We start from the raw sequence: 14,000 nt of genomic DNA, 5'->3' as shown, positions 1-14,000 counted from the left end.
TGAGAACTTGTAAACGAGTGGGGCGGGCTGCAGCTGCATGTCACTGCTCACTAGCGTGATGAGACAGAGGGCTTTGAAATCAGTGGCTCAGGCTTAGTCAATTAATTAATATATTTAGCCGTGGCCCATTTCAGCCTACCATGGGGACCTGTAAACAATTAAGATTTGTGTTGTTAAAATGTTTAAAAAATATATCAAACATTTCCCCCAAAATGTCAGGATGTTTGAAATCTATCCAGGTCAAAATCAAAATCTAAATTCAGGGTGCGTTCGGTTCGGATAGGCACACTGAGCGCACTGCCAATGCCAACTAATTGGCGAGTGCTCCCGGTGCGCATTTCCGAATTACGCACCCCTAAACTCATATAGCTCACAAGCTTAATTGTCTCCACCAGGCCGAAGTCATGGGGAGAGAGTATGTTTTGCACTTTTGCACACTGTGTGTGTGATTGTGTCCGTCCGTCTGTCTGTTACCAGCTAATCTCCGGCACCGTTAACGAATACACTTCCTAGATGCCAACGATCCCAAATTTTCCAGAACGGCCTGTTATAGCGCCACCTGCAGGAGGCCGATTTTTGTAAAACACATTTTTTAATATTACTCCTCCAAATCGTTACACAGTATAGGCTATCTCTATAGTCATGTGCTCAACACAGATCTGTCCGATATAATAATATTGGCTTTCTTAGGATTGGCCCGTTTTGAACAAAAAGCCTCAAATCATGAATGCAGCGTGCAATTTACGTGAAATCACAAACGTTCCTACTATAGGCTGAGGATATCCCACCCATTGGCCTGTTATAGCGCTGTGGCCTGTTATTTAACAAATTGCCTCAAATCATCCAATTGCTATCAAAGGTGTGAGAAGAAATGGCACCCTTGTCACATTGACTTATTATAGCGCCACCAGGAGGCCACAACCTCCGGTATTTTTTGGAGTGAGTGGTTAAACAGATTTTCATGCTATATTAAGGGGCAGCGGTGGCCTAAGGGTTATAGGAGTGCCCTTTTTGCTGAAAGGTTGCCAGTTCGATTCCCCGGACGGGCAGGATCTGGGTGGAGATGTGATTGTCATCACTCAGCCAACACCACTGAAGTGCCCTTGAGCAAGGCACTGAACCCCCAACTGCTCCCCCTGGAGCTGCTTAGTGGCCAACAGTAGGCTATATAAGACTGTGGTTGTACTGGTCAGCTCCCAGGTTTTAATGTGTGTCTGTTTCTATGTGCAGGGCGTTGCTGAAAATGAGCACTTGTGCTCAGCTACTACCCTGGGTAAATAAAGGATATATATTTTTTTGTTGGGGACCTCTTGGAACCTCCTCAAGGATCCTCCCGGACTCCACTTTGAGAACCACTGTTTTTGTGACTGTTTTTGTGACTCATATTAGATTATTTTTTTAAAATAATAAATAATTTCTACAACTGAATGTGTGTGTGTGTGTGTGTGTGCGTGTGTGTGTGTGTGTGTGTGTGTGTGTGTGTGTGTGTGTGTGTGTGTGTGTGTCTCAGTGTGTGTGTGTGCCTTGAATTGTTAATGCATGTCAATTTATGCATTGTCAACATAAGGGGGAAAGTAGCTGGTTTTGAGGTTAGGTTTAGGCATAATCTCTGTGAAGTTACTGTTGGGGTTAAGTTTAAATTTAGGCATAGTTTTTGTGAGCTAGGTTAAGGTTAGGTTAGTTTAGTTATTATTAGTTTATGTTTATTGTTTAGGCATATAACCACGCCCACCTGGGCGAATCACCTGGGAGTACACAAAGTGCAACGTCATCACGCAGCGTCCATGTGTTGGGTTTACGCGCCGGCGGCTTCGCTCAGTGTGACAGATGGAAACATGGCTTCTATGACAACAAGTCAAGCAGAAGACAAGCAGGAGCAGCAGACAACCAAAGAAGGCCTGGCAGAAGAAGAGGACATATCTATGTCCAGATCTGACAGGTCAGTGAACTGAGGACTTTCTGGAATAAAGCGAAAAACAAACGGGGGGGCATAGAAGAAACGGCTAATATTAGCATTGCTCATGGCTAAGTTAGCCTAACCCACTCAATCATTCTTCTTAGCGTGCGTGGGTGACATGCATATGTAGCTTATTATACCAGTAGTATGTACTATGTATGTCGCTTGCTGACAAGGACTAATGTTCACTGATCTTCTTAAATTAGTGCTTTTCGTTAACCGTGTGATTATAGATTGAGTTCGATCGAGTCAGAGAACAAAAGCTGATGATGCATAGCAAGACAACAGCTATAGGGGAATATCTCGCATAATAATAATTATTGTTCAACGGAGTTGCTGTGTCCACACAGACATACCAATACATAACGTTCTATCAAGTTCAATATGGAAGGTCTACTGTTTGTTTACGTATATGACTAACATACATACCACGTACACTCATGCTCTCTGGCTAACCATTCTGCGTATTCGCTGATTCATAAACCAGACGTGGCGTTGAGGAGGACACGACACAGAGGGATCAGGTGTCTGTCTGTGTTATCTAACCCAGCTGTGCATTTGGAACGCTGTCACTTAATTGTTACAGTTCTCTGTCGCCTGGCTTCTCTATATTCCTTCTAGATGTCCGGAATGACAGACATTTAAATTTACATTTCGTTTTCAATGCAGTCAATGCATTGAACACTTGCAATAATACACTTATGACATGATGGTTTGAGAATCAGTTTGTCACATCACATGTGATATACGTAAGTGGGTGAAATGTTTTTTGTACAAGCTCCATCATTCAGTGTTTTCAGGTAAGGGGGGGATAAATATCTCAAAGATATCTAACATAAAATGCACAACATTTGAACTTCCAAGTGATGATAGCCTTACTCAGGCGAGTACCTGCCCCACCCTGTGCCATGCTGTGCTGAGGCAGCTGTGTGGTTTTCCTGGGGAGGGCTGGCAAGATCCCCCTCCCTCCCCCTCAGCCACACAGACAGTAGGCTGTGGCCATCACTGTGGAGAGAGATGTAGTCAGAGAGTGTCTATTGGAGCATACAGATTCCCCCTCCCCTCTCTCTGCAGCACAATGAGTGAGTGACAGTAGGGTTCAACTGCCTCTCTTGCACCAGCAGCACGGGGCAGGTGTGAGCTTATATGGCAATTCTGATGGTAAATTAAGAAGCCCATTACCACCTTCATCTTTCAACCACTTCAACCTATTTTGTCTAAAATGTTAAAATATTTTCGTTGCACAACAAAAAATAAAGTGCTTTAATGGTTGGTTATCTTACACATTTCACTCTTACACATGGATTTTATATAGCCCTAGAATGTCTGTGATCATACATATATTGTCATATATTCCTGTATACACAGCCCAACACCACAACACCCCTCTCTGCTTCTGGTTGCGGCGCAACAGCTTGTGAAAAAGTGGAGATATTTGACTAAATACACGTTTTGTGCCAGAACTTTCACATGGATATGAAAGTAGAGGACAATATCTCACTCCACGTCTTTGGAATTATTTAATGGGTGAATACAAACGGAGCATTTTTCACATTTATGCCGCGCATGTTGTGCCGCAACCAAAAGCAGATAGGGTGTTCTATGGCAGTGTGTATACAGGAATATATGACTATATGTATGATCACAGACATTCTAGGGCTAGGATTTTATACATCCTAGAAGACCTACTGTCGATTGAGTTTAGCTATGAGTTTGTTGTATTAATGTATTTCATGTCATCCTCTTGCTTAAGCTTCCAGTTTCCTGCCACTCTCCACTCATTTTAATATAAAATTCAGACTAGATGGTGAACTTTATCCACTAATGCTACTAAATAATGCAAAGCTGTACATTTGGAATAAACATGCACGATTTGACCATATACGTTGTATCTGTGTCTGCTGTGGTCAGTGGGAGTGGAGACGATTCACTGGATGGCCTGTCAAAACAAGTTCCCATTCCCCGCTGTCCGCTGACCCCCTCGCTGTCACCACGGAAACGGACCACAAGTCAATCCAAGACAGAACCGCCGCTGCTGAGGACCAATAAGAGGACCATCTACACCGCCGGCAGACCGCCTTGGTACAATGTCACTGGGACCACTTTCAAAGAGGCCTTTGTCATTGGTGAGAATTTTTGTAATTTAGCTGATCCAGAGACGCTTACACACTGAATATGTAAGTAGGAGGAGTTCACTCTGTCAGCAGTTTCTGAGATTAGCTGCAAACAGAGACAGATATACACACAAACACAGAAAGATGGGGATTACACACACACACACACACACACACACACACACCCACAAAATATGATGCAAGTGTTTCTTGTTGGTTTGTTAGTGGAGTCTTGTGGTTTTAGGAAAGGAGTCAAGGACAGTACATACCTTGTTGTCAAAACATCAGATTACATGTTTCCAGAGTCAGACAAGATAGACTTTTCCACCCTGTCTCTTGCCAGAATGTGTCTAAGCCCTACATGATGGCATTGTTGCTATTTGCAATTTTTGCAAGCTGCACATGCACAAATGAGTGTGCGTGTCTGTACTGTTTTTACAAGTGAAGGAGAATTGATAATGTGTGAGCTTTTATGTGTGTATCGATTAGCATCATCCAACTGTGTTTGTGTGTGCATGGATGTATTCGTGGGGGCATGCAGTTGCACGCATCAGACTGCCATCATGTGCCATGATGGGAGCCGACTGGCCGTTATCTTTAGTAGGCAATCGGTTATCGTCATTGGGTCGCACTGGTTACAATTTCACACTCTGCTGTGCTCCGCTAGATGTGGTTCTCGTAAAGGGAAAGGCCCAGGTTTGTGTTTGTGTGTGTGGACACATGCGAATACAAGAACACACAAAGGAGGGAATATGAGAGTGCGTTCATGCGGTATAATCAACCTGCATCAAAGGTCAATTGAAGGCAAAGGGTGAGCAGCGTTTTAGGGTGGAGGGGAAGAGGAAGAGATTGAAAGACAGTGCTTTTCAAAGTGGAGGCGACATGTCATGAGCTTGTATTGATTTGCTATTTTCACAATTTCTTCTTTAAAAAAGCATTTCACAAAAGGGGTTAACTCACAGACACAGGCTATATGGAACCCCAGCATTAAGAGACATGAAATTTAAGAGGCAGGAGTAGATTTACAGTTAACAGCACATGAAAAGGGCGGAACAGAACAAGGGTTAGTGGACTGTTTTGCCTTGGCTCAGTGCAGAATCAGATTTCATTGCTAATAGAATTAGAAAATGCTTTTTTATCACCCGTAGCCACTAGTGTCAATGGGCATGTTTCATTGTAGTGTGTGAGTGTGCCACAGTGACTATTCTCATCACTGTGGAATCAATAATGGTACAATTCAAGTAGGATAAAGATTTTGAGTTTTGTATTTTCAATTTACAAGCCCTAACGACTATTTCCAGAGTTAAGCAGATCTGCACGATACTGACAAGACGTCAATATTGCAACATATTCACCAGAAGTTGCAACTGTGATATGATGCCTTGTAATTTCTTTCCTCATGCTCAAAGTTGTTCACAAATGAACGATTTCCTCCTGAATATAACTTGATTTATGGGCTTCAGTTCTCCACAGAAATGGAAACCTTTGTTAGATTGTTCAGCTTTCATTAAAAAAATATGCACCTTGCAATTTAGATTGTCACGATTCTGATTAAGTTTAATTTTTTTTAATTAATTGTGACACCCTTGCTGTCGGTGATAACCATATGTTGGTATCAGGGCCGGTGTTTAGCTGTTTTCTCACTTTCCTTATGGTCGTGTCTGGGTCTTGTGTTGCCCTCAGTGGCTGAAACTGGCTGTGTGCATCAGTAGTTTTAAGGGGTTTTATCTGAAGAAAACCTCATTCCAGCCCTTTACTAGGTGTTCAGCTCAGAAGAAGGCTATTTCTGTCTGTCACACACACACACACACACACACACACACACACACACACACACACACACACACACACACAATGGGAAAGTTATCCTGTATTTCCTTTGTTTATTTTTGGCATAGGGATTTCTTGTGGACTCACTTGTTGATGGTCTTGATTAGTCATAGGAAATATAAGAGCTGAACCTTACTGGATATGAACCTGTCTTACAGTATGTGTCAGTATATGAATCTGTCTTAATCTTACAGTATGTATATGGGAATAAACCCATTTAGACCTGAGGCCGATTCTAAGAAAGAAAAACCTATGTTTCTATGTCAAGGACCCCCAGAATTATCTGTATTTATTTGGCCGCGGACTCCTATCTGAAAATATGTTGTTCCAGGGACCACCCCAGAAGCAAAGATTTGATTTAAAAATGTTCGCTCTGAAAGAATATATATATTCAAAGATTTGTGCCACATTTTAATGATTTTTCAAAAATAGCAGATCTAGGTGGGCACGGTGGCACAGTCGGTAGTGCTGTCGTCTCACAGCTAGAAGGTCCTGGGTTCGATTCCTGCTGGGGACACTGTGGGTGCTGGGGGCGTGTTTCCTCCTCCGCGTCATCAGTGCCCATACCTGAGGCGGGGTTGGCGAAAGGGCCTTTCTGTGTGAAGTTTGCATGTTCTCCCCGTGTCCCCTAGGGTAGGTAGTGGTACCCTCACAAAAAACATGCATGAATCCTGGTCTCTAAACTACCTCCCCCTGGCCAGCCGGGGCTCCTGATGGAGGGGAAAGGAACTGGTCGGAATAACGTGTTCCTTCCATGCACTACACCCAGCCGGGGAAACTCCCTCCTGTCAGGTGTAAAGAAGCAGCTTGGACTCCTCGAGTCCCGTTCCCGACGACCTTTGCTGTGTGTCACCCCCCCCCCCCATCTCTCTCTCCCCATTTCATTCTGATTACTGTTAATCTATCAATAAAGGCAAAAAGCAACCAAAAAAAACCTCACCTTTTGTCATAAATTGTTGTAATTACTTTTCTGTCAAAACTAAGTTTTGACAAGAGACCCTTTGAGGTTGTCAAATTGGATAAGATGATGTTGTTCATTGTCATGTGATGCTTCTTGGCGTCTGGGCTGGGGTTCGGAGCTTAATTGTGACAATGCATGTGTGAAGCCATGGCCCTCTCCTCTCTTCCTGCCTCCTCCCATGTAGGTTTGTGTGGTGGCAGTGCCTCTGGAAAAACCACCGTAGCCAATAAGATCATAGAAGCGTTGGACGTTCCCTGGGTGGTGCTGCTGTCCATGGATTCATTCTACAAGGTAGACAACGCCATGACATATTTACAGTGCCAGTGAATGGCAAACGGCCAGAATGACATGGATTGTTAGACCGTTCAATACCAAAGCTATATGGCTGCTGTTCCTTCTGTAGCATGCAGCTGCTGCCACATTAATCTAGGAAAGCATGCAAATTACTTTTCTTTGGTAGTGTATGAGTGTATTTCCCATCAATATCGGCTGATACTTTTACCATTTGTTGTAGCCGGCTATATGCAGGATTTTCAGACATGGCTGACTTGTTATAATCAAATGGTATAATTACTTATGGGGAGTTACAATAATATAATTTATCACGTAATAAATAAATAAAAACCTTTGTCAGTTTAGTGCATTAAATTCGTTCAACTAGTTGAACAAGTTGAACAACGTTCTGTAAAAATAACTTAACATTTGATTTCAAAACAGTCGTGTGCACATTCATTAATGCAGCATGCAAGTCAGCCTTTCTCGGTTCATAATTAATCCAGATTTTATTTAACTTAAATGTTCTTGTGAGACAATTCACCGTCGCAGCCCATGGCCAATAAGTGATATTAATTAAAGTAGTATTCATATCAATGATGTTCTACACCACATTAGGACTGAAAAGTCAATGGCTACTCTGCTCACTGAATTACAGCAAAACAGTTTTGTTACCTTTTTCTTTAGTCGGGGAAATTAACTGATCTTGGATACCCTTCTTAGAACTTTCTTAAAGTCACCTGCAGTAATGTCAGAGGTGAAAGCATTCATCATAAAGGTTTTCCTCCCAGATTTCCCTGGCTGGTTTGTGGATTTGGACTGACATCAGAGGTCAGTGGTCACGTCTCACAAGCCTGCTTCTCTATCCTCTATGATGTGGTCAATTACTAAATCAATTGAAGGAACATAATATATGATATATAATTGGAATAATATACGTATGATTCATGGTCTGATGCATTTATGTGGGTGAATTTGAAAGGGGTTGGACTTACAAAAGCATTTGCTCAGCAGTGTTGTCACTGACATATAATAATAATTATATTATGTATAATATATAATAATATATAATAATTTCTTAGTAATAGTAATAGTTTCTTTCTGATTACTTATGTATATTCTGTTCTCATCTGTTCTGTTGTCAACTCTCTGTCCCCCAGCTGTTTGTTTAGTTTTCCTAACGAAACCAAAAGATGCTGTGTGCATCCCTAATGCTCCCCATAGACTAGGGACATTCTTTACTCTGTGAGGCATGAAATCTGCTTTTCTCCTGATTAAACAGCACCGTCTGTAGTTGGCATGACATTAAGGTTAACAGCACCACTGTATACAGGGCCTCAATGCTTGTGGTGTTCTCAACTGATTAACTGTAGTATATGGTTAAATGCTTCCAAATGTGCCCACAAATACAGTATCACTAGCATGTTTTTATATTCTCGTCAGACAGCATAGATCGTCTGATTCAACTGGATAGTATGTATATCCATGTACATAATACTATATATATTTTGTATGTATTGCCATACATTGTGCTGCAAGATGTTTATTTGTATAGAACAAGGTGATTCAAAGTGCTTTACACAAAACATAAGCATTGAGAGATTAAGGCACAGAACATCAAAACTGTACTGAACTTAGTGAACTGTCAAACCACCTTTCTGTAGCATCAAGATACTTACTGTGTGCAATATTGTTGTTGGAGTTTTACATTGTGGCCAAAAGCCACGCCATCTAGAAAATGGTTTATCTGTAAAGTATTTATGTCCTCTGCTACATGCATGACATCAAGAAACAGAAAGAAGCAGCATGAAAAAACATCTCTGGCCATGAATGAATGCAGCATGAATGGACACTTACAGTAATACCAGGAAATATGCCTGTTGAAGTGAAAGCCAACTTAACTTTTAAAGAATGTAAAAGTTGCATGATTTTGTCCATCTTAATTCGACCGTTACGTATCGCACCGTGTGATGTGAAAAAGGTCAAATCATGATTACATGAGTGCAAGTTGAATTGAGTGTTTGAGTCTACCAGTGACAAGATGAAACCACAACCTACGTCTGCCAATGTATCCCGTATGACAAAGGAGTATTTTGTTTGTTTGTCAAGCCTCTTGGGGAAATTCATCTTTACGTGTGTGTGTCTGTCTCTCAGGTATTAAATAAAGAGAACCAGGAGCTTGCAGCCAAGAACGAGTATAACTTTGACCACCCAGATGCCTTTGACTTTGAGCTCCTGGTCACTGTGTTGAGGAAGCTAAAGAAAGGCAAGAGCATCAAAGTTCCAGTATACGACTTTACCTCACACTGCAGACGTAAAGAATGGGTAAGACCTCGCATAATAATGTAGCTTCTGTCTGTCTGTGTGTTTTAGGCAAATTTCATGTGTGGTGTGTGCAACTGTGCATGTGTTTATAAAAATGAAAATGGTCAATATATGACAACATGTAGACAGACAATGATAGTATTGATGCACGTACTGTATGGTGGTCCTTTTTAGCAAAGTTATGTTGATGTGTGGTCTATCCAGCAACACATACTGTACATACACACACCACAGTATTTCCAGTTGTCAATGCCTACTAATCCACCAATCACTATGGTTTAATGAATGTTTCCTATTCATTACCCGTCATGCTCCACTGCTGCAACAACAATAATGGCTGATTCCCTGGCAGCGGACATATCTCTGCAGTATAGACTGCACACAACAAGAACACTACACTAGAAGAACTGCTTTCCCAGTCACCTCTCTCTATCTCCTCGCAATGTCATTTAATGGCTGGAGGACCCGGCGCCTCCCAGGGGACACGTGACATGACTTGTTAACCAAGAAATAATTTTACGGACCGTTTTGTGTTGGCCTTGAGTTTAATTACATCACGTCTTGCACAAAGGACGGTAGTTGGATAGGGTCTAGCGCCAACTAGTCGTTGCACTAGACCGCTAAACATTTGTGTGTGTGTGTATGTGTGTGCGCGTGTTGTGTGTGTAACTTAAGCAAAATAAATTGTAGGCCATCATAATACCCTTGTTCCGTCACACACTAAATGTAGAGGTCACCTACCTTTTCTCTGAGCTTCTGGCTTACTACGCACGCACACCTACCTCATACACACACAATTGCACTCCACATGCCCACTAAACACACACTTAAGTCCTCTGCAAATCCCTGTATTAGGAAGGAACTAAGGGGGAATGAAGAAATCAATAAACAACTCATCTCTTTCTTGAACATTCACTCTCTTTCGCATGTTCGCTCTGTCTCTCTCCCTCTGTCTCTCTCTCTCTCTCAATCTGACTCTCTCTCTAATCAATACAGAAGTGACCAGTCCATTGACTTTAGCAGTGAGTAGGTGTGTGCGAGGTAATGGGATCATGACATACTCTGGACCATATTGTTTTAGATCAAAGTGATTACGCACAGAAGTGTGTGTGTGTGTGTGTGTGTGTGTGTGTGTGTGTGTGTGCGCGCGCGACACACACACACACGTACCTACACATAATGATACATATTCTGGTCACATCTTGGCCCAAAGTATTTGTGGCTGTCATGGAAATGTTCAGTGTCCTCTGCACTGACACTGACTGCCTATTGTGCATGCACATCTTAGCTGTCCATCGTGTCCGATGATGACGCTTGCTTCGGGTCGGGTGGGTGGCGGTGTTGCCGCTGGTGCCACTTGGTGTGGCTGTCGAGGCCGATGCGTGAGCCGCAGATCTTTCCACAGGCGGGGCAGGGGATCCCGTCCGCTGGAGGAATGCCGGCTTCCCTCAGGTGTCGCTGGGCACGTCTCTCGGACCTCCTTTGAACGTTGCTGTCGCGTATGTGCGAAATTGCCCTGGCACATGTGACCTGCCAGGCTGAGCGGTCGTGTGCCAGAGTTTCGAGCTGCATGGGTTTGATGGTAGTGCGCACACACACACACACACACACACACACACACACACACACACCACACACTCTCTCCTGGGAGTGCTTGTTGTAGGGTGTTATCAGATGTCTGCAGAGAGGCAGGTCAAGGCAGTTTGCTCAGTGCCTACGCCAGCATCTGGTAGGATGACTAGAAGGCTGGAGGATGTTGTGTGGCAGGACAGATATTGAGTAAATACTGCTTGCTTTAGGACAGTCTTGTTGTCATTGTGCACACTACTGATACTAGTACAGTAGCACGAACAAGACTTTACACTCTTAAACCGAGACCACTTATACTATATACTTTGTTGACTGGGGTTCCCCAGATGTCTGTACTTGGTACTATAGAGGCATTGACCTTCCATTCCCTTCTCTAATGACAGAAAACAGTGTATGGGGCCAATGTAGTCATCTTCGAGGGCATCCTGGCCTTTGCGAACAAGGAGCTGCTAAAGGTAAGGTGCTTCTTCTTGCCATATCAGTCTTCTGTTCTCTTCTCTTCTCTTCTCTTCAGACCTTAACAAAAATAGTTTCATTGATTTGATTAGTGGAAAAAATATCTTGACTCTGTCTGCCAGAAAGCACTATCCAATTGACATAATCAATGAATCTCATACGTTCCTCTTCATATGGTTTTGATAATTTTTAATTTGTTGATGTAAAACATATTATTTTCAAAAAGTGCTTCTCGATTATTAGATTAAAAAGTAATCAATAGCAGAATCTCTTAGAAAACAATCAGTCATTGCAGCTATACTTCTAGTTCTAATCCTTTTCCAGGCCTGATTAATCACACCTCCAAGAGACAGGCAGTCTGATTAATGGAGCACTGGAGCGTGTGTGTGTGTGTGTGTGTGTGTGTGTGTGAGAGAGTGAGAGTGAGAGTGTGTGCGCGCGTTGTCGAAAGTATTTGTGTGAAGGAAATGGGTTTATTAATGACACTCTTGAAGGCTCCTTTTATTCTCTTCGATCTGCGAGTCTGTCTGTGTAGGCACGTATGTGTGCACGTGTGAGTGTTACAGTATGTGTGTATGAGCACGCCTGCTTGCATTTCTATGCCAAGTTTTAAAATGTGCACTGCTCTGGTGTGCAGGGGTTAGATATGATCCATTACAAATAAAGGCAGGGTGTCGACATTTACATCGGCAAAACAGTTGTGCTGGTTGTGATTTATCACTCCGGACCGTGGTAATGGATGTGCCAGCACCATGCTGGCCCATGGTGATAAGACCAACAGCCAATAAGGTTCATCTGCCCGTTCACACAGCCTCCCCTGAGAGTACGCAGTGCAGAGTTGATTATCATCCAATTCTATTAACAAAGGCTATTGTCTGCTGTGATGAATTGTGTGTTTGATTTGTACATCCATTGATAATAGTCGTAAGTGAAGTCTATTACTGTGTATTGGGTGTAAATAAAGTGCTTATAGACAGGTTTGTTTTAGCCATTGTGTGAAGTGGCTTGCATGCGTTTGTCATGGGATTTGCTGATGGTCCCAAAACTTGTGTAAATTGGTACACATTATCTCTGACTGAGGCACGTTTACGTGGTATATTGCTCATTTCTCACCTCAAATGTTTTCAGATGCAAATGTACTGTTTACGTTTAAAACGTTGAGTTGGATACAGAACGTAGCAGCCCAATAGTGTCTTCCTAATTAAAATCTGGTGCGAGTGGAGGAACGTGAGCTATGGGAATCACGCAGGTAAAGGAGCAGTTCACTTCACCCTCCAAAAACACTTATTTTCTATGATGAAGCCTTGAATTTATGGAGATTATTTCGTTTTTGTTGCATTCCTGACCTCAGTAGAAGACTCGAGTGGGAGACTCTTTTTGAGTCTTTGAGTCTCCTACCCCTGGTCATCAAATTGTTGGGTTGTTGGACAAAAATAAAACAATCTACATGAGTTCAAGGCTTCATGAGGTGTGTAATTGATCCTTTAAATCAAGTTTCATCCATCCATCACGCAGTATGTTTGCATTTTCAGGAAGTCATTTCAATTCAACTTTACTTTTGACGTAAGAATACACAAAAAGGCATCTAATCATATAATTATGTCCTCATGACCGTGGTATGCTCTCTGAAAACTGTGTTCTTCATTTCACTATGTCTTTAAGAGGGAGAAGAGGACATGCAACAGAGTGAAATGAAATGGACCTCATGCGTTAACTGTTAACATTAACCGGGTGAGGCATCAGGGTGCTCCATGCCTGAATATCTCCACAATTCTCCTTGAATTTCCCACACAAAAAATTTGGTCTGGCGTTGCACAGAGTTGTGATCTACAGCAGAGGCCATGCTCTCCAACGTATCACAGCACACCACTCCTCATTCACCTCCTCCCATTGGCTGACAGCTCTGCTGACCCGGCAATATGCCCCCCTGTCCGGTCGGTCAGTTATGCGGATTTACAGCTGAGTGAAACCACTGGCTTATTGGGCAACTGAGTTATACCTGTACCATGTTTCTCTGTTTGCAATCTGCTCTTTGTCATTCACAGCTAACACTCTCCGTTTCTCTCTCTCTCCCCTCTGTCTCTCTGACATCGCTCAACCCAGTTCTTTTTGGTTTTTCTTTTTCAGAGTCATCAGTACCTTTTTGTTGATGTAGCAGTGCTGAATCATTGTGACTGGTTTTGCTGAGCAGGGTGTTTAGGGTGACAGTCGGACAGACAGACAGACAGACAGACAGACAGACAGACAGACAGAATGAATTGCTCTTTAAAGAGGGTAAAGATAAAAAATAAGTTGATGGCCTAGCCTGGCCTTAAAAAGAGTACGTGCTTTTTGTGTGTTTGCTCCTTTGTGCCTTGCTTTCTTTTTTACCCCGTTCAATTGGTTTGTTACTGTTAGTTCTATTCTTTCTCTCTCACACACACACACACACACACACACACACACACACACACACACACACACACACAGGGCTGAAAACACAAGTTCTGGCAGA

General features: G+C 42.6%; 1 protein-coding gene across 2 annotated transcripts in view; it reads left to right on the top strand.

Annotated features, from left to right (window-relative positions):
- Positions 1–1,805: 1,805 nt before the first annotated feature.
- The window catches only part of LOC308333727 (uridine-cytidine kinase-like 1), a 34,680-nt gene continuing 22,485 nt past the window's right edge, over positions 1,806–14,000 (top strand). For both annotated transcript variants that reach the window (XM_080790194.1, XM_080790195.1), the window contains exons 1-5: positions 1,806–1,939; positions 3,869–4,083; positions 7,047–7,153; positions 9,290–9,460; positions 11,434–11,505. In XM_080790194.1, the coding sequence (XP_080646320.1) occupies positions 1,836–1,939; positions 3,869–4,083; positions 7,047–7,153; positions 9,290–9,460; positions 11,434–11,505 (669 nt within the window). In that variant the 5' untranslated portion in view covers positions 1,806–1,835. The remainder of the gene's footprint in view (positions 1,940–3,868; positions 4,084–7,046; positions 7,154–9,289; positions 9,461–11,433; positions 11,506–14,000) is intronic.

The sequence above is a fragment of the Protomyctophum bolini genome (genome assembly GCF_963924005.1).
Source record: "Protomyctophum bolini genome assembly, chromosome: 19".
NCBI classification, from domain to species: domain Eukaryota; kingdom Metazoa; phylum Chordata; class Actinopteri; order Myctophiformes; family Myctophidae; genus Protomyctophum; species Protomyctophum bolini.
Note: the sequence above shows the minus strand (reverse complement) of the source record. Positions and strands in the feature narration are given on the sequence as shown.